Source organism: Oncorhynchus kisutch, linkage group LG17 (genome assembly GCF_002021735.2).
Source record: "Oncorhynchus kisutch isolate 150728-3 linkage group LG17, Okis_V2, whole genome shotgun sequence".
NCBI lineage: Eukaryota > Metazoa > Chordata > Actinopteri > Salmoniformes > Salmonidae > Oncorhynchus > Oncorhynchus kisutch.
The window spans coordinates 664,407-687,228 of NC_034190.2; the positions used below are offsets into that span (position 1 = coordinate 664,407).

At 44.9% G+C, this 22,822-nt stretch overlaps 1 protein-coding gene across 3 annotated transcripts in view; it reads left to right on the plus strand.

Moving 5' to 3' along the window:
* Window positions 1–3,068: 3,068 nt before the first annotated feature.
* The window catches only part of LOC109880487 (protein spire homolog 1), a 110,775-nt gene continuing 91,021 nt past the window's right edge, over window positions 3,069–22,822 (plus strand). For all 3 annotated transcript variants that reach the window (XM_031794991.1, XM_031794992.1, XM_031794994.1), the window contains exons 1-2: window positions 3,069–3,597; window positions 19,050–19,081. In XM_031794991.1, the coding sequence (XP_031650851.1) occupies window positions 3,276–3,597; window positions 19,050–19,081 (354 nt within the window). In that variant the 5' untranslated portion in view covers window positions 3,069–3,275. The remainder of the gene's footprint in view (window positions 3,598–19,049; window positions 19,082–22,822) is intronic.

Consider the following 22,822-nt stretch of genomic DNA (forward strand, 5'->3'; position numbering starts at 1 on the left):
CATCTAGTGGAAATCCTTCCAGGAAGAGCGGAGGCTGTTATAGCAGCAAAGGTGGGACCAACTCCATATTAATGCCCATTATTTTGGAATGAAATGTTCGATGAGCAGGTGCCCACATACTTTCAGCCATGTAGTGTATTTCCTGTGTTTTTAGTTCAATAATGTCAACCCTCCCCATGGATCTATCTGATGAAAAGCCCCACTGAACTACAATGAATAATACGTGAACATCTACAGATACCTAGGTGTCTGGTTAGACTGTAAACTCTCCTTCCAGAATCACAATCCAAAGTTAAATCTAGAGTTGGCTTCCTATTTCGCAATAAAGAATCCTTCATTCATGCTGCCAAACATACCCTTGTAAAACTGACCATCCTACTGATCCTGACTTCGGTGATGTCATTTACAAAATAGCTTCCACTACTCTACTCAACAAATTGGATGTAGTCTATCACAGCGCCATCCGTTTTGTCACCAAAGCCCCTTATACTACCCACCACTGCGACCTGTATGCTCTCGTTGGCTGGCCTCGCTTCATATTTGTCGCCAAACCCATTGGCTCCAGGTCATCAACAAGTCTTTGCTTGGTAAAGCCCCGCCTTATCTCAGCTCACTGGTCACCATAGCAACATCCACCTGTAGCACGTGCTCCAGCAGGTATATCTCACTGGTCACCCTCACAGCCAATACCTCCTTTGGCTGCGTTTCCTTCCAGGTCTCTGCTGCTAGTGACTGGAACGAACTGCAAAAATCAGAGAAACTGGAGACTCATATCTCCCTCCCTAACTTTAAGCATCAGCTGTCAGAACAGCTCACAGATCATTGCACCTGTACATAGCCTATCTGTAAATAGCCCACCCAACTACCTCATCCCCATATTGTTTTTGTTGTTGTTGCTTCTTTGCACCCCAGTATCTCTACTTGCACATTCGTCTTCTGCACATCTATCACTCCAGTGTTTAATTGCTAAATTGTAATTATTTCGCCACTATGGCCTATTTATTGCCTTACCTCCCTAATCTTACTTCATTTGCACACAATGTATATAGACTTTTCTATTGTGTACGTTTGTTTATTCCATGTGTAACTCTGTGTTGTTTGTGTCGCACTGCTTTGCTTTATCTTGGCCATGTCGCAGATGTAAATGAGAACGTGTTCTCAACTGGCCTACCTGGTTAAATAAAGGTGAAATAAATAAAAAATACACTACCTTTGTCTGTCTGGATAAACCAGATATTTATCATTACAACCAATCAGAATAGACCAGGTAGTTATAGATAAACCAGGTAGTTATAGATATGGATAAACCAGGTAGTTATAGATAAACCAGGTAGTTATGGAAAAAACAGGTAGTTATAGATATGGATAAACCAGGTAGTTATAGATAAACCAGGTAGTTATAGATATGGATTAACCAGGTAGTTATAGATAAACCAGGTAGTTATGGACAAAACAGGTAGTTATAGATAAACCAGGTAGTTATAGATATGGATAAATCAGGTAGTTATAGATAAACCAGGTAGTTATACATAAACCAGGTAGTTATAGATATGGATAAACCAGTTAGTTATGGACAAAACAGGTAGTTATAGATATGGATAAACCAGGTAGTTATAGATAAACCAGGTAGTTATAGATAGACAGGTAGTGATGGTTTATCCATGACAGCCTAGTGGGTTAACTGCCTTGTTCAGGGGCAGAACGACAGATTTTTGCCTTGTCAGCGCGGTGATTTGACCTTGCAACCTTTCGGTTACTGGTTCAGCGCTCAACCAGTAGGCTACCTGCTGTGGTTCACACATAAGGTGCTGAATAAAATGTAGATGTATGTATTGTATGTTGTAAGTCTGTACGCAGTGTAAAGTACTTTAAAGTATTACTTAAGTCATTTCTTGGGGTATATGTACTTTAATTTACTACTGATATTTTTGGACAACTTTTACTTCACTACATTCCTAAATAAAATTACATTTTGAATGCTTAACAGGACAGAATAATGGTCCAATTCACACACTTATCAAGAGAACATCCCTGGTCATCCCTACTGCCACTGATCTGGACACTAAACAGAGAACATCCCTGGTCATCCCTACTGCCTCTGATCTGGAGGACTCACTAAACAGAGAACATCCCTGGTCATCCCTACTGCCACTGATCTGGACACTAAACAGAGAACATCCCTGGTCATCCCTACTGCATCTGATCTGGAGGACTCACTAAACAGAGAACATCCCTGGTCATCCCTACTGCCTCTGATCTGGAGGACTCACTAAACAGAGAACATCCCTGGTCATCCCTACTGCATCTGATCTGGAGGACTCACTAAACAGAGAACATCCCTGGTCATCCCTACTGCCTCTGATCTGGAGGACTCACTAAACACACATGCATAGTTTGTAAATTACTTCTGAGTGTTAAAGTGTGCCCCTGGCTACCATAAATTAAAAAAACAAGAATGAATCGTGATATCTGGTTTGTTTAATATACTTGTAGACTTTTACCCAAGTAGTATTTTACTCAGTGACTTTCACTTTTACTTGAGATATTTTTTATGAAGGTATCGTTACTTTTATTCAAGTATGACAATTGGGTACTTTTTCCACCACTGTTTGTACGTTGTTTAAGTCATGAGTAGTTTTTTTTTGTTTTGTTAATCAATTTATGTTATTTGTTGTTAAACGAAAACGTTTGTCTAAATGGTAGGCTCTGAGACCATGCGGCACATGCCATCATCGGCGTCAAAGATGATCTATTATATTGACAAGAAAGCCGAGGGACCGCTCAAACTACATGTCCTCAATGAGTGAAGTCAAGTGAGATCAGGTGGGCCCATTGTAGCCACTGAGAGGGTAGACATGCGCGCGAACAACACGCACAACTGAGTCGTTTTTCTTAAAGTTTCCGAAATGTCACGTGCACCCACTTTTATCAGTACATTTGTAACAGACATTACGAAATGTATATTCGATCAAATAAGCCTCACGTAATTCGACACTCTCGTAGACCTCCATACAAAAAGGTTTTTAGCTCACGGAGACGGATTTTGGGCGGAGTAAATCCTCTCGCTTCTCTTCCTCTCTGTTGGCGGCCATAATAAACCCCTGTACGTGAAATCAGTGGATGAGAGACGGTTGAGGAACACGGCCGTAAAAATCTATTTTTCAGTATCAAGACGCGTTTCTCATACATCTATATATTTTTTTCTCTCGAGAACTGACATTATTTACGTGGATATAATATTATGGTGTGAAGATGGCCTGACTGCCGGGGACGGAATGTTAATCTCACCAACGCTTCTCCAATATATCCGCGTTGACCAGTATCTCTACTCCTGGGACTTGAACATGGATATCGCCGATGGAGCGGAGGATCTTTCCTTGGAGGAGATTTTATCGTTGTACAGCCAGCCGATCAACGAAGAGCAGGCATGGGCTGTTTGTTACCAATGTTGCAGAACTTTGGCTCGGAAACACCGCAGGAGAAATTCCCAGACTTCTGGCTCATCTGTTGGGGATTTGACGAGAAGGATTGAAGGACCTGGCGATGTACGGATTCTGAGAGATGGAACAGTTCAATTGCACCACCAAGACAGCGCAGGTAAACAACACAATGTCTGTCAAAATATTCATACATTTTGGTCCTACTAGCCTTTTTTTTTAATTACTATCTAGGGTCCACTATTTGCATTATTACCTAAAATGAAAATATCTAAGTGATTAGGATACATTTGCATTGGATACAAAATATTTGTATTTATAATTCCAGAATCCGTGGTGATAATAAAAGCTATACTTTCCTCTCGCACCCAAGGACAAGTGTTTGGAGACATCCTGCACCAACCAGAGTGGCCATATTGTTTATTTCTGCCATGTGTTGAATTGGTTTACAGACCTGCAATGCATTTTGTTAGGCAAGTCAGTTAAGAACACATTCTTATTTACAATGATGGCCTACAAAAAGGCCTCCTGCGCGGGACGGGGGCTGGGATTAGAAATATGGCAAAACGCATCATGAGGAGAGACACCACAACACTACATAATAAGACCACAACACTACATAATGAGACCTAAGACCGCAACATAGCATGGCAGCAACCCCACATGACAGCACCGCACCGCATGGCATCAACACAGCATGACAGCACCTCACCGCATGGCAGCAGCACAACGTGGCAGCAGTACATGGTACAAACATTATTGGGCACAGACAACAGCACAAAGGGCAAGAAGGTAGAGACAACAATACATCACGCAAGGCAGCCACAACCGTCAGTAAGATTGTCCATGATTGAGTCTTTGAATGAGGAGATTGAAGAGACTGTCCAGTTTGAGTGTTTTTCGCAGCTCGTTCCAGTCGTTAGCTGCAGCGAACTGAAAAGAGGACCAACCTAGGGATGTGTGTGCTTTGGGGACCTTTAACAGGCAGAACTGGTGTTGTGTGTGGAGGAATAGGGCTGCAGAAGATATCTCAGCTAGAGGGGAGTGAGGCCTAAGAGGGTTTATAAATAAGCAACCAGTGGGTTTTGCAACGGGTATACAGAGATGACCAGTTTACAGAAGAGTATAGAGTGCAGTGATGTGTCCTATAAGGAGCATTGGTGGAAAATCTGATGGCCGAATGGTAAAGAACATCTAGCTGCTCGAGAGAACCCTTACCTGACGATCTATAAATTATGTCTCCGTAATATAGCATGGGTAGGATGGTCATCTGGTCATCTGAATCAGGGTAAGTGGTGGCTGCATCCTATTATGGGTATACTTGTCATCGGGAAGGACTAGGGAGTTGTTTTTTAAAATAAAGAGAAACGGAATAGAGCTAAGCAGAGGAGAAAATGTAGAGTAAGTCAAGGGGTATGAATACTTTCTTTAGGCACCGTATATATTTATTTTGCCCAGGCAGCTGATAACGGTCGCTACGTCTGTACTATCAATACACTTGCGTCCGTGGACAACATCTTAAAAAAAGCTTCCTCCATTCAGGTTGTAAGGCATCATTCTCCTCCAAACTCTTCTGGATATGACCCTTCATCTCAATTTCCACCTAGAATGACATACCCAATTCTAACTGCCTGTAGCTGAGGACCTGAAGCAAGGATATGCATATTCTTGATACCATTTGAAAGGAAACACTTTGAAGTTTGTGGAAATGTGAAATGAATGTAGGAGAATATAACACAATAGATCTGTTGCATCATCTTTTGAAATGCAAAAGAAAGGCCATACATAGAGAGAGGAAGCTGTGGATAATTTGTTGTCCACAACAGAGCAACGGTGTGTGTGCCAAGTTTCAGACTGATACATTCAAGAATGAGAGCGCTACATAATATTTAGTATGAAGTGTCCCAAATATGGGCGATTTTAAGTACAGTACATAGAAAAATGCTATGTTCTCTATAGTATAGTTTTAGTTTACACAATCCCAGGAATGTCATACATGATGGATCATTAGCTTCCCTACATAAAAGGTACTAATAGGAGACGCGACCAGGGTGTCTGCAGTGACGCCTCTTGTACTGAGATGCAGTGCCTTACAGGCTGACCACACCGATTGCTTCGCGCGCTGCAAAATAAATTCAGAAATCTGTTATTCAATTATTGCACCCACACTGCTCGCTCGCATGTACCAACGAGCGTCTGCGTTGCCAAGGGCTAAAATAGAAATCAGTTATATTTCTGACGCAGATCGCGCTGCAAGTCCTGCCTCTCCCATCTCATTGGTTTATAGAAGCAGGTACCCACGTGCCATCTCCTCATTGGGTATACCCACGCGGGTGACTGAAAGACGAACGAGGTCGGTGGTGGTAATGCACCTAATTTATGAAAGTTGCTAATCGCAATATAAACTCAAGAGAAGAAAAAGCCTGGAAGGAAGAGATGACTAGAAACAATTCGGTTGGCCATTTTATGTGTGGATTAATTGGTGGAGTAGAGGACCTTGTGCATTTCAGGTAAAATAACAACTCAATTTGTCCTGGGATATAAACATTATCTAGCAACAGCAAGCTAGCTAAATGGGACAAATAAGCTAACAAGCTAAATTGCCATAAATGTTAAATGCTTTTCGACCTGTCCCCAAATTAATATAATTGGTTCAGAGTTTGTTTTGATATATTTAACCTGCGTGTTGTGACCACGTTTGGTGTCGGGGGACAAAATACATTTATGCACGATGGCGCACGCGCGCGGCCGGTTTGGGTTCCGTGTTAGACAGCTGCGCCACTCAGGCAGATAAGGGCCAAGTTAGCAGCCACGACTGATCTAATGTCATAGGTGCACAAACCACACAAAGTGAAACAATTCATGTTAGAGTATTTAGAACACCCACTGTCCTCTAAACAAGATTGTGTCGCTGATGCCAAGTCCCATAGCAGTCTATTTCTGCTGTGAAGCAGACGGTAACAGCACAACTAGTGCAGGTGATGGGAGATGTCTTGTGGCACAGTGTACAACGACGCCTCCCTGTTGTGCTCTTTTGGCCCTAAGGTACATTCAGGTCTGCAGTTATGTATTTTGGCAGGGGTGGGTGTGGAGCCAGAGACAGCAGCAGGGGTCAGACTGGAAGAACCAGTTCCTACATTTGAATGACTGGGGGATGGAGGACTTGAATTGTGGCGTCTTTGGAGTCCCAGTGGTCATCGGAGTCTCTACCATGATTTAAAAATCAGTTTTCTGAGAACTTAGGATGTTGCACACCCTTCGCTGAAGGGTGCAATGTCCCAAATGTGTAAAATGCTGGTGGATTTATTTTATTAGGACTTTCTCCCTTTTTCCCCCTTTTTTTTTTCTTCTGCCGGCTCGACATAAAGCTAGTTAGTGTAGGTAGCATAAACATAACCACATATGGATTTACATCTAACGTCTCAATGCAAAGTGATGTAACTTTTTTATATTTTTCCAAGTTATTACATAAAACTGATCAGAATGCAGACGTAACACCGGAAAAAAAATATTTGCGGTGTGTGATGTAATATGCTGGACCCGGCAAGCCAAACTCCAACAGAAATAACTTTTAAATCAAATCGTTTGCGCTCGTGACTACTGGTTTCAATGTAATTTTATGCCAATTTACAAGTAAATATTTAATAAATTTATTGTTACAAATCCGCTTGCAAGGTTGCTAGCCAACTATCCTGCTAACGTTAGCCCTACTGGCCTGCTAACGTTAGGTAGCACTGCATGAGTCGGCCAGTTGCTATCAACGCCTAGCTTACAGCTACATTGAAGTAAACCAAAGTTTTGGAAATGCATAACACCATCTAGCCAGTTGTCAAATGATGTTACCGGAGTATGCACAGTTGTCTTAGCCAGCTAAAGTTAACTGGCTAGGCTATCTAGCAGGCTAAAATAACTAACTAGCCCAGCTAGCTAACCACCACGGTCTACATTGCGAAGTAGTAAGCCCGAGAACAACTTGTCTAGTACAGGCAGGAACCCACCGAACACAACAATGGTTATCAATTTACATGGGTATCAAAACGTCATGCCAAGGTAAGCCTACACAAAAGTGTTTACTAAAATTCCCTTCAGGTAAAATGAATGGTAGAAAAACATTTGGAACCATTTCCCTGTTTGACCCCTAGGTTTTATGGGTCTTATGATGCCTTCACAGTGGGGCTCCATCACAGCCATTGAACTCTGTCACTGTTTTTAAAAAGTCATAATTGGCCTCATGGTGAAATCCAGAAAGGTTTCCTTCCTCTCTGGCAACTGAGTTAGTGATGCACCATTCAAAGTCTAATACATAACTTCACCATGCTCAAAGGGATACTACATTTTTTTTTTTACTCATCTACTGTACCAATAGGTGCCCTTTACGAGGCATTTGAAAACTTCCCTGGTCTTTGTGGTTGAGTCTGTGTTTTGAAATTCACTGCTCGACTGAGGGACCTTACAATTATCTTTATGAGTGGGGTACAGAGATGAGGTAGTCGTTCAAAAATCATGTTAAACACTTTCACACAGTGAGTCCATGCAACTTATGTGACTTGTTAAGCAACAATTTCCTCAATTAATTTAGGCTTGCCATAACAAAGGGCTTGAATAATTATTGACTTGAGACATTTAAACTTTTAAATATGACATTTCAGTTTTAAATGTGTAAAAATGTCAACAAACTACTCCAATTTGACATGGGGTGTTTTGTGTCAATTGTAATACATTTTAAATTTGGGCTGTAACACAACAGAATGTGGAAAAAGACAAGGAGTGAATACTTTCTGAAGGCTCTGTATTTGTTTCTAACAATGAATGATTTCAGAACAATCTGAGATTGTGGGTGTGGAAATCCTCTTGTACTTTTTGAGGTGGAACGATCCACCTCTGGCACTGGGCTTGTTTTCCTGTGTGCACTGTTCCCCCCTCTGCCACACACACAACCTCCACTCTCTCCCCCTGTTGATACACAACACTAGAGGCCATTAGATAGTGAGACATAATGTGACACCGGCTGGTTTCTGTTGTATTTTGGGTTGTCAAACCTACGTAATGTCACGCCCAGAGCACAGTGTGCTTTAGACACCTTTCATAAGACCAGGCATCAGAACATGGAAAAACAACCTTCCCTTTTGACTAAATCAGAGCCTGAGTGAGGTATTTTGGAACATCTGCTTGTCCTGCCGCTGATTATGTCAGGATGAGAAAGACGTGAGGTTTATTAGGCAGTTGCCTAGCGCTAGCTAGTTCAGGAGGTTACTACCAGACCATAGCAGAGTGTTAGCTAGTTCAGGAGGTTACTACCAGAGCAGAGCGTTGGCTAGTTCAGGAGATTACTACCAGACCAGAGCAGAGTGTTAGCTAGTTCAGGAGATTACTACCAGACCAGAGCAGAGTGTTAGCTAGTTCAGGAGGTTACTACCATAGCAGAGTGTTAGCTAGTTCAGGAGGTTACTACCAGAGCAGAGTGTTAGCTAGTTCAGGAGATTACTTCCAGACCAGAGCAGAGTGTTAGCTAGTTCAGGAGGTTACTACCAGACCAGAGCATTAGCTCGTTCAGGAGGTTACTACCACAGCAGAGTGTTAGCTAGTTCAGAAGGTTACTACCAGACCAGATCGTTAGCTAGTTCAGGAGGTTACTACCAGACCAGAGCAGAGTGTTAGCTAGTTCAGGAGGTTACTACCATAGCAGAGTGTTAGCTAGTTCAGGAGGTTACTACCAGACCAGAGCATTAGCTAGTTCAGGAGGTTACTACCAGAGCAGAGCGTTAGCTAGTTCAGGAGGTTCCTACCAGACCAGATCGTTAGCTAGTTCAGGAGGTTACTACCAGACCAGAGCAGAGTGTTAGCTAGTTCAGGAAGTTACTACCAGAGCATAGCGTTGGCTAGTTCAGGAGGTTACTACCAGAGCATAGCGTTGGCTAGTTCAGGAGGTTACTACCAGAGCAGAGCGTTGGCTAGTTCAGGAGGTTACTACCAGAGCAGAGCGTTAGCTAGTTCAGGAGGTTACTACCAGACCAGATCGTTAGCTAGTTCAGGAGGTTACTACCAGACCAGAGCAGAGTGTTAGCTAGTTCAGGAAGTTACTACCAGAGCATAGCGTTGGCTAGTTCAGGAGGTTACTACCAGAGCATAGCGTTGGCTAGTTCAGGAGGTTACTACCAGAGCAGAGCGTTGGCTAGTTCAGGAGGTTACTACCAGAGCAGAGTGTTAGCTAGTTCAGGAGATTACTACCAGAGCAGAGTGTTAGCTAGGTCAGGAGGTTACTACCAGAGCAGAGTGTTAGCTAGTTCAGGCGATTACTACCAGACCAGAGCAGAGTGTTAGGTTAGCTAGTTCAGGAGGTTACTACCAGACCAGAGCAGAGTGTTAGCTAGTTCAGGAGGTTACTACCAGACCAGAGCAGAGTGTTAGCTAGTTCAGGAAGTTACTACCAGAGCATAGCGTTGGCTAGTTCAGGAGGTTACTACCAGAGCATAGCGTTGGCTAGTTCAGGAGGTTACTACCAGAGCAGAGCGTTGGCTAGTTCAGGAGGTTACTACCAGAGCAGAGTGTTAGCTAGTTCAGGAGATTACTACCAGACCAGAGCAGAGTGTTAGCTAGGTCAGGAGGTTACTACCAGACCAGAGCATTAGCTCGTTCAGGAGGTTACTACCATAGCAGAGTGTTAGCTAGTTCAGAAGGTTACTACCAGACCAGATCGTTAGCTAGTTCAGGAGGTTACTACCAGACCAGAGCAGAGTGTTAGCTAGTTCAGGAGGTTACTACCATAGCAGAGTGTTAGCTAGTTCAGGAGGTTACTACCAGAGCAGAGCGTTAGCTAGTTCTGGAGGTTACTACCAGACCAGAGCGTTAGCTAGTTCAGGAGGTTACTACCAGACCAGAGCATTAGCTCGTTCAGGAGGTTACTACCATAGCAGAGTGTTAGCTAGTTCAGGAGGTTACTACCAGACCAGATCGTTAGCTAGTTCAGGAGATTACTACCAAACCAGAGCAGAGTTTTAGCTAGTTCAGGAGGTTACTACCAGAGCAGAGCGTTGGCTAGTTCAGGAGGTTACTACCAGAGCAGAGTGTTAGCTAGTTCAGGAGATTACTACCAGACCAGAGCAGAGTGTTAGCTAGGTCAGGAGGTTACTACCAGACCAGAGCATTAGCTCGTTCAGGAGGTTACTACCATAGCAGAGTGTTAGCTAGTTCAGAAGGTTACTACCAGACCAGATCGTTAGCTAGTTCAGGAGGTTACTACCAGACCAGAGCAGAGTGTTAGCTAGTTCAGGAGGTTACTACCATAGCAGAGTGTTAGCTAGTTCAGGAGGTTACTACCAGAGCAGAGCGTTAGCTAGTTCAGGAGGTTACTACCAGACCAGAGCGTTAGCTAGTTCAGGAGGTTACTACCAGACCAGAGCATTAGCTCGTTCAGGAGGTTACTACCATAGCAGAGTGTTAGCTAGTTCAGGAGGTTACTACCAGACCAGATCGTTAGCTAGTTCAGGAGATTACTACCAGACCAGAGCAGAGTTTTAGCTAGTTCAGGAGGTTACTACCAGAGCAGAGCGTTAGCTAGTTCAGGAGGTTACTACCAGAGCAGAGCGTTGGCTAGTTCAGGAGGTTACGACCAGAGCAGAGTGTTAGCTAGTTCAGGAGATTACTACCAGACCAGAGCAGACTGTTAGCTAGTTCAGGAGGTTACTACCAGACCAGAGCATTAGCTCGTTCAGGAGGTTACTACCATAGCAGAGTGTTAGCTAGTTCAGGAGGTTACTACCAGAGCAGAGTGTTAGCTAGTTCAGGAGATTACTACCAGACCAGAGCAGAGTGTTAGCTAGGTCAGGAGGTTACTACCAGACCAGAGCATTAGCTCGTTCAGGAGGTTACTACCATAGCAGAGTGTTAGCTAGTTCAGAAGGTTACTACCAGACCAGATCGTTAGCTAGTTCAGGAGGTTACTACCAGACCAGAGCAGAGTGTTAGCTAGTTCAGGAGGTTACTACCATAGCAGAGTGTTAGCTAGTTCAGGAGGTTACTACCAGAGCAGAGCGTTAGCTAGTTCAGGAGGTTACTACCAGACCAGAGCGTTAGCTAGTTCAGGAGGTTACTACCAGACCAGAGCATTAGCTCGTTCAGGAGGTTACTACCATAGCAGAGTGTTAGCTAGTTCAGGAGGTTACTACCAGACCAGATCGTTAGCTAGTTCAGGAGATTACTACCAGACCAGAGCAGAGTGTTAGCTAGTTCAGGAGGTTACTACCAGACCAGAGCATTCGCTCGTTCAGGAGGTTACTACCATAGCAGAGTGTTAGCTAGTTCAGAAGGTTACTACCAGACCAGATCGTTAGCTAGTTCAGGAGGTTACTACCAGACCAGAGCAGAGTGTTAGCTAGTTCAGGAGGTTACTACCATAGCAGAGTGTTAGCTAGTTCAGGAGGTTACTACCAGACCAGAGCAGAGTGTTAGCTAGTTCAGGAGGTTACTACCAGAGCAGAGTGTTAGCTAGTTCAGGAGGTTACTACCAGACCAAAAGAGAGTGTTAGCTAGTTCAGGAGGTTACTACCAGACCAGAGCGTCAGCTAGTTCAGGTGGTTATGGTTATGTAACCCATAGTCTGTTAGACTTTGCTCTATTCCCCAGGGCTGACTGTCACCCAGGCAACCAGTGCTTAGACCTATCTGATCAATGACACTGCTCTTTAGACCTGTCTGAACAATGACATACTGACTGTCGCAGCAAGGGCCTATCTTTCAGACAGTAGAAGGCATTTGCATTCACACCGTGCTTCTACACCTGCATTGGTTGCTGTTTGGGGTTTTAGGCTGCGTTTTTGTACAGCACTTTGAGATATCAGCTGATGTACGGAATTGGACAAATCAACCTTGGAGATTGTTTCAGTATGTCCAGCTCTAGTGACGCAATTAATGCATACACATAGCTGCACTAAAGATCAATCTGTAGAATGAAAATGGCTCTCACTCCCCCTCATTGCGGCATCTACAGCAGTGTCTGAATACCCACTGTGGTTTAAGAGAAGAGAAGGGTAGGGGTGAGAAGAGCAAGCAGGAGACTGAGATGAAGAGGGAGGGGGAGGGAGATGATGAGAGAGGGGGAGGTAGGGGGGGTAGAAGGAAATGGAGGGGGGGTAGAAGGAAATGGAGGGGGGGGTAGAAGGAAATGGAGGGGGAGGTAGAAGGAAATGGAGGGGGAGGTAGAAGGAAATGAAGAGGGAGGGGGAGGGAGATGAAGAGAGAGGGGGAGGTAGAAGGAAATGGGGGAGGTAGAAGGAAATGGGGGAGGTAGATGGAGGGGGAGGTAGATGGAGGTGGAGGTAGAAGGAAATGGAGGGGGAGGTAGAAGGAGATGAAGAGAGAGGGGGAGTTGGGAGGGGGAGGGAGATGAAGAGAGGGGGAGGTAGAAGGAGATGACGAAAGAGGAGGTAGAAGGAGATGAAGAGAGAGGGGGCTGGAGATGAAGAGGGCGGGGAAGGGAGATGACGAGAGAGGGGGAGGTAGGCGGGGGAGGTAGAAGGAAATGGAGGGGGAGGTAGGAGGGGGAGGTAGAAGGGGATGAAGAGAGAGGGGGAGGTAGGTGGGGGAGGTAGAAGGAGGGGGAGGTAGAAGGAGATGGAGGGGGAGGTAGAAGGAGATGGAGGGGGAGGTAGAAGGAGATGAAGGGGGAGGTAGAAGGAGATGAAGGGGGAGGTTGGAGGGGGAGGTAGAAGGAGATGGAGATGGAGGTAGAAGGAGATGGAGGTAGAAGGAGATGGAGGGGGAGGGAGATGGAGGGGGAGGTAGAAGGAGGGGGAGGTAGGAGATGAAGAGGGAGGTAGGAGATGAGGTAGGTGGGGGAGGTAGGAGATGGAGGGGGAGGTAGGAGATGGAGGGGGAGGTAGGAGATGGAGGGGGAGGTAGGAGATGGAGGGGGAGGTAGGAGGGGGAGGTAGGAGATGGAGGGGGAGGTAGAAGGAGATGGAGGGGGAGGTAGAAGGAGATGAATGGGGAGGTAGAAGGAGATGAAGGGGGAGGTAGGAGATGAAGAGGGAGTGGGAGGTAGAAGGAGATGGAGGGGGAGGTAGAAGGAGATGGGGAAGGAGATGGGGAAGGAGATGGAGGGGGAGGTAGAAGGAGATGAGGAGAGAGAGAGAGGGAGATGAGGAGAGAGGGGGAGGGAGATGAAGAGAGAGGGGGAGGTAGAAGGAGATGACGAAAGAGGAGGTAGAAGGAGATGACGAAAGAGGAGGTAGAAGGAGATGAAGAGGGAGGGAGAAGGAGATGAAGAGGGAGTGGGAGGTAGAAGGAGATGGAGGGGGAGGTAGGAGGGGGAGGTAGAAGGAGATGGGGGGAGGTAGAAGGAGATGGAGATGGGGAGGGAGAAGGAGATGGAAGGGGAGGTAGAGGAGAGGGAGATGAGGGAGAAGGAGATGAAGAGCGAGGAGGAGGGGGAGGGAGGAGGGGATGAAGAGCGAGGGGGAGGGAGATGAAGAGAGGGGGAGGTAGAAGGAGATGGGGAGGTAGGAGATGAAGGGGGAGGTAGGAGATGAAGATGGAGGGGGAGGTAGGAGATGAAGAGGGAGGGAGAAGGAGATGAGGAGGGAGGGAGATGAAGAGAGAGGGGGAGGGAGAAGGAGAGGGGGGGGGGCGGCGGCACTGGCGTCATGTCTCCAGCTAACAGATGGCCTGTGTTCTCTTGTTCAGGACTGAAGGTGAGCCTGGCCCTGTGAGTGTAGGCATGTAAGCGTGTGCACGCGCGTGTGTGCAGTATAGTGTCTTCCACTATAAATCGTAAGGCGAGGTCCTTTACTCTGAGCCGAAGTCATGTGCAGCCTGAATAGCTCAAGGTGATTCAGTCTTGATTTTGGCTTTCAATGAGTTAACGTATTTATTTGCTAAGCCGCTGCAGTTGGAGAAATTATTTAATTGAGAAATGATTGAGGATCTGATGAACACAGCTTTGAGGCCGGTTTCCTTTTCCATGGGTAGCGGAGTATTCTCCATGTAGAATAGTTAGTGCTACAGCAGTATTAGTGTAGAGTAGTTAGTGCTACAGTAGTAAATAGTGTAGAGTTGTTAGTGCTACAGCAGTATGTTAGTGTAGAGTTGTTAGTGCTACAGCAGTATGTTAGCGTAGAGTAGTTAGTGCTACAGCAGTATGTTAGCGTAGAGTAGTAAGTGCTACAGCAGTATGTTAGCGTAGAGTAGTTAGTGCTACAGTAGTATGTTCGTGTAGAGTAGTTAATGCTACAGCAGTATGTTAGTGTAGAGTAGTTAGTGCTACAGCAGTATGTTAGCGTAGAGTAGTAAGTGCTACAGCAGTATGTTAGTGTAGAGTAGTTAGTGCTACAGTAGTATGTTAGTGTAGAGTAGTTAATGCTACAGCAGTATGTTAGTGTAGAGTAGTTAGTGCTACAGCAGTATGTTAGTGTAGAGTAGTTAGTGCTACAGCAGTATGTTAGTGTAGAGTAGTAAGTGCTACAGCAGTATGTTATTGCTACAGCAGTATGTTAGTGTAGAGTTGTTAGTGCTACAGCAGTATGTTAGTGCTACAGAAGTATGTTAGTGTAGAGTAGTTAGTGCTACAGCAGTATGTTAGTGTAGAGTAGTAAGTGCTACAGCAGTATGTTATTGCTACAGCAGTATGTTAGTGTAGAGTTGTTAGTGCTACAGCAGTATGTTAGTGCTACAGCAGTATGTTAGTGTAGAGTTGTTAGTGCTACAGCAGTATGTTAGTGTTGAGTTGATAGTGCTACAGCAGTATGTTAGTGTAGAGTAGTAAGTGCTACAGCAGTATGTTATTGCTACAGCAGTATGTTAGTGTAGACACGGCCTGCAACGAAAACATGCGGTCTCTCCTTCACTGCAGCCGAGGTGAGTAAGACATTTAAACGTGTTAACCCTCGCAAGGCTGCAGGCCCAGACGGCATCCCCAGCCGCGCCCTCAGAGCATGCGCAGACCAGCTGGCCGGTGTGTTTACGGACATATTCAATCAATCCCTATACCAGTCTGCTGTTCCCACATGCTTCAAGAGGGCCACCATTGTTCCTGTTCCCAAGAAAGCTAAGGTAACTGAGCTAAACGACTACCGCCCCGTAGCACTCACATCCGTCATCATGAAGTGCTTTGAGAGACTTGTCAAGGACCATATCACCTCCACCCTACCTGACACCCTGACCCACTCCAATTTGCTTACCGCCCAAATAGGTCCACAGACGATGCAATCTCAACCACACTGCACACTGCCCTAACCCATCTGGACAAGAGGAATACCTATGTGAGAATGCTGTTCATCGACTACAGCTCGGCATTCAACACCATAGTACCCTCCAAGCTCGTCATCAAGCTCGAGACCCTGGGTCTCGACCCCGCCCTGTGCAACTGGGTACTGGACTTCCTGACGGGCCGCCCCCAGGTGGTGAGAGTAGGCAACAACATCTCCTCCCCGCTGATCCTCAACATTGGGGCCCCACAAGGGTGCGTTCTGAGCCCTCTCCTGTACTCCCTGTTCACCCACGACTGCGTGGCCACGCACGCCTCCAACTCAATCATCAAGTTTGCGGACGACACAACAGTGGTAGGCTTGATTACCAACAACGACGAGACGGCCTACAGGGAGGAGGTGAGGGCCCTCGGAGTGTGGTGTCAGGAAAATAACCTCACACTCAACGTCAACAAAACTAAGGAGATGATTGTGGACTTCAGGAAACAGCAGAGGGAACACCCCCCTATCCACATCGATGGAACAGTAGTGGAGAGGGTAGCAAGTTTTAAGTTCCTCGGCATACACATCACAGACAAACTGAATTGGTCCACTCACACAGACAGCGTCGTGAAGAAGGCGCAGCAGCGCCTCTTCAACCCCAGGAGGCTGAAGAAATTCGGCTGGTCACCAAAAGCACTCACAAACTTCTACAGATGCACAATCGAGAGCATCCTGGCGGGCTGTATCACCGCCTGGTATGGCAACTGCACCGCCCTCAACCGTAAGGCTCTCCAGAGGGTAGTGAGGTCTGCACAACGCATCACCGGGGGCAAACTACCTGCCCTCCAGGACACCTACACCACCCGATGCTACAGGAAGGCCATAAAGATCATCAAGGACATCAACCACCCGAGCCACTGCCTGTTCACCCCGCTGTCATCCAGAAGGCGAGGTCAGTACAGGTGCATCAAAGCTGGGACCGAGAGACTGAAAAACAGCTTCTATCTCAAGGCCATCAGACTGTTAAACAGCCACCACTAACATTGAGTGGCTGCTGCCAACACACTGTCAATGACACTGACTCAACTCCAGCCACTTTAATGATGGGAATTGATGGGAAATGATGTAAATATATCACTAGCCACTTTAAACAATGCTACCTTATATAATGTTACTTACCCTACATTATCCATCTCATATGCACACGTATATACTGTACTCTATATCATCGACTGCATCCTTATGTAATACATGTATCACTAGCCACTTTAACTATGCCACTTTGTTTACATACTCATCTCATGTTATACTGTACTCGATATCATCTACTGTATCTTGCCTATGCTGCTCTGTACCATCACTCATTCATATATCCTTATGTACATATTCTTTATCCCCTTACACTGTGTATAAGACAGTAGTTTTTTGGAATTGTTAGTTAGATTACTTGTTCGTTATTACTGCATTATCGGAACTAGAAGCACAAGCATTTCGCTACACTCGCATTAACATCTGCTAACCATGTGTATGTGACAAATAAAATTTGATTTGATTTGAGTTGTTAGTGCTACAGCAGTATGTTAGTGTAGAGTAGTAAGTGCTACAGCAGTATGTTATTGCTACAGCAGTATGTTAGTGTAGAGTTGTTAGTGCTACAGCAGTATGTTAGTGTAGAGTTGTTAGTCCTACAGCAGTATGTTAGCGTAGAGTAGTTAGTGCTACAGCAGTATGTTAGTGCTACAGCAGTATGTTAGCGTAGAGTAGTTAGTGCTACAGCAGTATGTTAGCGTAGAGTAGTTAGTGCTACAGCAGTATGTTAGCATAGTGTTAGTGCTACAGCAGTATGTTAGTGCTACAGCAGTATGTTAGTGTAGAGTTGTTAGTCCTACAGCAGTATGTTAGCGTAGAGTAGTTAGTGCTACAGCAGTATGTTACTGCTACAGCAGTATGTTAGCGTAGAGTAGTTAGTAGTACAGCAGTATGTTAGCATAGTGTTGTTAGTGCTACAGCAGTATGTTAGCGTAGAGTAGTTAGTGCTACAGCAGTATGTTAGTGCTACAGCAGTATGTTAGCGTAGAGTAGTTAGTAGTACAGCAGTATGTTAGCATAGTGTTGTTAGTGCTACAGCAGTATGTTAGCGTAGAGTAGTTAGTGCTACAGCAGTATGTTAGTGCTACAGCAGTATGTTAGCGTAGAGTAGTTAGTAGTACAGCAGTATGTTAGCATAGTGTTGTTAGTGCTACAGCAGTATGTTAGCGTAGAGTAGTTAATGCTACAGCAGTATGTTTGTGTATTATTCTCCATGTATGTAATGATGATGCGGTGACGTTTGAAACGCTATTAGGGCGCGCTAACTAGCCAGCCATTTCACTTCAGTTACACCAGCCTCATCTCGGGAGTTGATAGGCTGGAAGTCATAAACAGCGCAATGCTTGATGCACAAGGAAGAGCTGCTGGCAAAACGCACGAAAGTCCTGTTTGAATGAATGTTTACGCGCCTGCTTCTGCCTACCACCGCTCAGTCAGATACTTAGATGCTTGTATGCTCAGTCAGATTATATGCAACGCAGGACACGCTAGATAACATCTAGTAATATCATCAACCATGTATAGTTAACTAGTGATTATGATTGATTGTTCTTTATAAGATCAGTTTAATGCTAGCTAGCAATTTACCCTGTTTTACTGCATTCGCGTAACAGTCAGTCTCCTTGTGGAGTGCAACGAGAGAGGCAGGTCGTTATTGCGTTGGACAAGTTAACTGTAAGGTTGCAAGATTGGATCTCCGAGCTGACAAGGTGAAAATCTGTCGTTCTGCCCCTGAACAGGCAGTTAACCCACTGTTCCTAGACCAGTTAACCCACTGTTCCTAGACCCAACGTTACTAGGCCGTCATTGAAAATAAGAATGTGTTCTTAACATACTTGCCTAGTTAAATAAAGGTAAAAAAAATTTAATACCGATTTCCGATTGTTATGAAAACTTGAAATCGGCCCTAATTAATCGTCCATTCCGATTAATCGGCCGACCTCTAGTATGTAGTGATGCTGCGGTGGTAGGGTCTGTGTGTATGTAGTGATGCTGCAGTGGTAGGGTATGTGTGTATGTAGTGATGCTGCAGTGGTAGGGTATGTGTGTATGTAGTGATGCTGCAGTGGTAGGGTATGTGTGTATGTAGTGATGCTGCAGTGGTAGGGTATGTGTGTATGTAGTGATGCTGCAGTGGTAGGGTATGTGTGTATGTAGTGATGCTGCAGTGGTAGGGTATGTGTGTATGTAGTGATGCTGCAGTGTGTATGTAGTGATGCTGCAGTGGTTGGGTATGTGTGTATGTAGTGATGCTGCAGTGGTAGGGTATGTGTGTGTGTGTGTGTGTGTATGTATGTATGTATGGATGCATATTTGACTAACACTTTCTTTTCTCTTTCCAGATAAATACAGACCTCCCAACACGTCCTTAGAGGTGAGTTACACGTCAAGGACTGTTTTGGTTTGTCAGATAAGGTTTCTACTGGTAGAGAATTAACCATGTTTCCATTGTTTTAAGGGTGCTTTAGAAACCAAGCTTGAATTTGTTCGCCATCAAGGAGTACTGGTTACTCCGATGAGCCAATGAACAGTCATGTTTCTATGGTTTAATAACACTGAATAAAAACACTACAATTGAGTTTAGGTGGATATACAGTATCATGGAGTTGTTTGAGGTATACCATGCTTCCAGAACTGAGCTTTGTAATTTTCTCATAGGCTTCTGCAGTAGTGTAGGACTGTAGTGTATTATTCCATCGTATGCATTTGTCTAACATGTAGTCAGCTGAGACCTGTTTGTATCAAGGTCCCACTGGGGGAATATTTGTTTAAGTGTGTGTTTCATGGAACGGAAATCATCCCAAATACAGAGCCCAGTGCCCACCATGGAAACCATGAACGACCATTTGTACCGAGTTGGCGTGACAACAGCATAGACGGCTTGGCGCTGAGATAAGGGTTTCTCTCTTTCCTTTATCACTCTCCAGCTCCCAGACACTGACATTGTCACACTGAATCGGAAGACTCGAGATATACACTTTTTTTGTTGCTTTTTTTCAGTGTTTACATTGAAATGGAAAAAAGCTAAATCACTGAAACGGACATTGAATCACAATGGAATAAAACACTGACAGGAGTTGATGCTGTGGAAATCTACCCACGCTGCACCTATGTCAATATAAGACTTGTCTGTAAACAATTGTTGGAAAAATTACTTGTCATGGACAAAGTAGATGTCCTAACCGACTTGCCAAAACTATAGTTTGTTAACAAGAAATGTGTGCAGTGTTTGAAAAACGAGTTTTAAAGACTCCAACCTATGTGTATGTAAATTTCCGACTTCAACTGTAGACACATTCACACACTTTACACTTTACGGCCAAACCTGAACTACGCTGGGCCAATTGTGCGCTGCCCCATGCGACTCCAATCATGAAATGATTGCAGAAATTGATAAATGCTGAAAATTGTTTTTGGTTGAAGTTTAATTGAACAGTTTAGTAAAAAAAATATAAAAAAATCTGAATCGAGAAATGACTGAGAATGTGTTGCCTCCCTAGGGTCACGTACTGCTCATAAAGCATGGATTTACCGCGCCCCCTCCCACACCAAACGTCACACACACTGCGGGATGCAACAGAGCCGCGCCCCCTCCCACACCAAACGTCACACACACTGCGGGATGCAACAGAGCCGCGCCCCCTCCCACACCAAACGTCACACACACTGCGGGATGCAACAGAGCCGCGCCCCCTCCCACACCAAACGTCACATACTACCCTACACCATACTACACCAAACAAACTACCTTAAACCACACTACCCTATATAGTACCTTCTACCACACTACCCTACACCATACTGCACTGCCCTATACTACACGTGTATTCGGAAAGTTCAGAGACCAACAGGTAGGGAGGGGGGAGGTGCAGTGTATTCGGAAAGTTCAGAGACCAACAGGTAGGGAGGGGGGAGGTGCAGTGCATTCGGAAAGTTCAGAGACCAACAGGTAGGGAGGGGGGGAGGTGCAGAGCATTCGGAAAGTTTTCTGACCCTTTGTATTTTTCCACATTTTGTTACGTTACAGCCTTATTCTAAAATTGATTTTTTTTTTTTTATGCTCAGCTATCTACACACAGAACCCCATAATGATGACACTAAAACCTTTTTTTTGAAGTCCAGTAAATTATGGATGACTGTGTGGTAATGCTCTCGGTAGCCAATGTGAGCAAGACCTTTTAAACAGGTCAACATTCACAAAGCCGCTGGGCCAGACGGATTACCAGAACGTGTACTCAAAGCATGAGAGGACCAACTGTCAAGTGCTTTCACTGACATTTTAAAACCTCTCTGACCGAGTCTGTAAAACCTACATGTTTCTTGGCAGGCAGATATCCCTGCTGGCCAAGCCCTCCCTTACCCGGACGACGCTGGGCCAATTGTGCGTCAACCGATGGACCTCCCGGTCGCGGCCGGCTGCGACAAGGGATGTTCTCTTGATAAGTGCCTGAATTGGACCAGTTTCCTGTTCTGCAAAGCATTTAAACTGTAACGAGGACTTTTGGGTGTCAGGAAAAATCTACATTATTAAGACATGGTCAGTCAATGTGAAAAAATTCAAGAACTTTGAACGTTTTTTCAAGTGCAGTTGCAAAAACCATCAAGAGATATGATGAAACTGGCTCTAATGAGGACCGCCACAGGAAAGGAAGACCCAGAGTTACCTCTGCTGCAGAGGATAAGTTCATTAGAGTTACCAGCCTCAGAAATAGCAGCCCAAATAAATGCTTCTCAGAGTTCAAGTAACAGACTTATCTCAACATCAACTGTTCAGAGAAGACTTTAGAAATGTAGTGCAGTAAAAGTTGTCATTTTAAAAAGTAAAGTACAGGTACCCCCCAAAAACGACGTATTTAGTACTTTAAAGTATTTTTGCTAAATTACTTAACACCACTGCTGATTTGAGGAATTCTCACCTTGACATGTTCTAGTAGTTATTTCACCCTCACTAGTTTATCCTGTACTGTTACGAAGATAAGGATTTCACTCTGTCTAGCGATGAGGCTTTCAGACCATACATTTGTATTTTCTTGGAAAGCTGTTTACTGTTATTATATGATACAATACCAGTACTTGTTGGGACTTTGACAAGTTGGAAATCCATCATCAGCTGATTTCAGCCAGTGGCTGTGGATTGACTACCTTTGAATCGAATTTTGGCAGTTTTTTTCCTCAAACTGTCTGCTAGCTTTCTAACACTCTCACATACAGTTAAGATCCTCTTCAAATTCATTGTTGTACACCAATCATATTACAGTACTGCCAAACCCTGAGTGACCAAAATGGCCGACCCCTTTTATCCCATCAGAAGAAGTTTCACACACCTTTTTTTTCCCGCACTATTGGTTAGAGCCTGTAAGTAAGTATTTCACTGTAAGGTTGTATTCAGCATTTCACTGTGAGGTCTACACCTGTTGTATTCAGCATTTCACTGTAAGGTCTACACCTGTTGTATTCAGCATTTCACTGTAAGGTCTACTACACCTGCTGTATTCAGCATTTCACTGTGAGGTCTACACCTGTTGTATTCAGCATTTCACTGTGAGGTCTACACCTGTTGTATTCAGACAAATAAACGTTGATTTGATGAGAGCAGCCCCAGTCCAGCCCCAGTCTGAGGTGAAGTGATGAGAGCAGCCCCAGTCTAGCCCCAGTCTGAGGTGAAGTGATGAGAGCAGTCCAGCCCCAGTCCAGCCCCAGTCTGAGGTGAAGTGATGAGAGCAGCCCAGTCCATCCCCAGTCTGAGGTGAAGTGATGAGAGCAGTCCAGCCCCAGTCTGAGGTGAAGTGATGAGAGCAGTCCAGCCCCAGTCTGAGGTGAAGTGATGAGAGCAGTCCAGCCCAGCCCCTAATTAGCTGCTCATTATAGGCAGGTTTCTACATTGTGGTTGTGGACACAACCTACATTTATCGCAGTGTGTTTAGCAACATGGTTGCTAAAACGCCCGTGGTTGTTTTCTTTTTCTTTTTTTGTTGTTGAATTTTACCCCCTTTTCTCCCCAATTGCGTGGTATCCAATTGTTTTTTTAGTAGGTACTATCTTGTCTCATCGCTACAACTCCCGTATGGGCTCGGGAGAGACGAAGGTTGAAAATCATGCGTCCTCCGATACACAA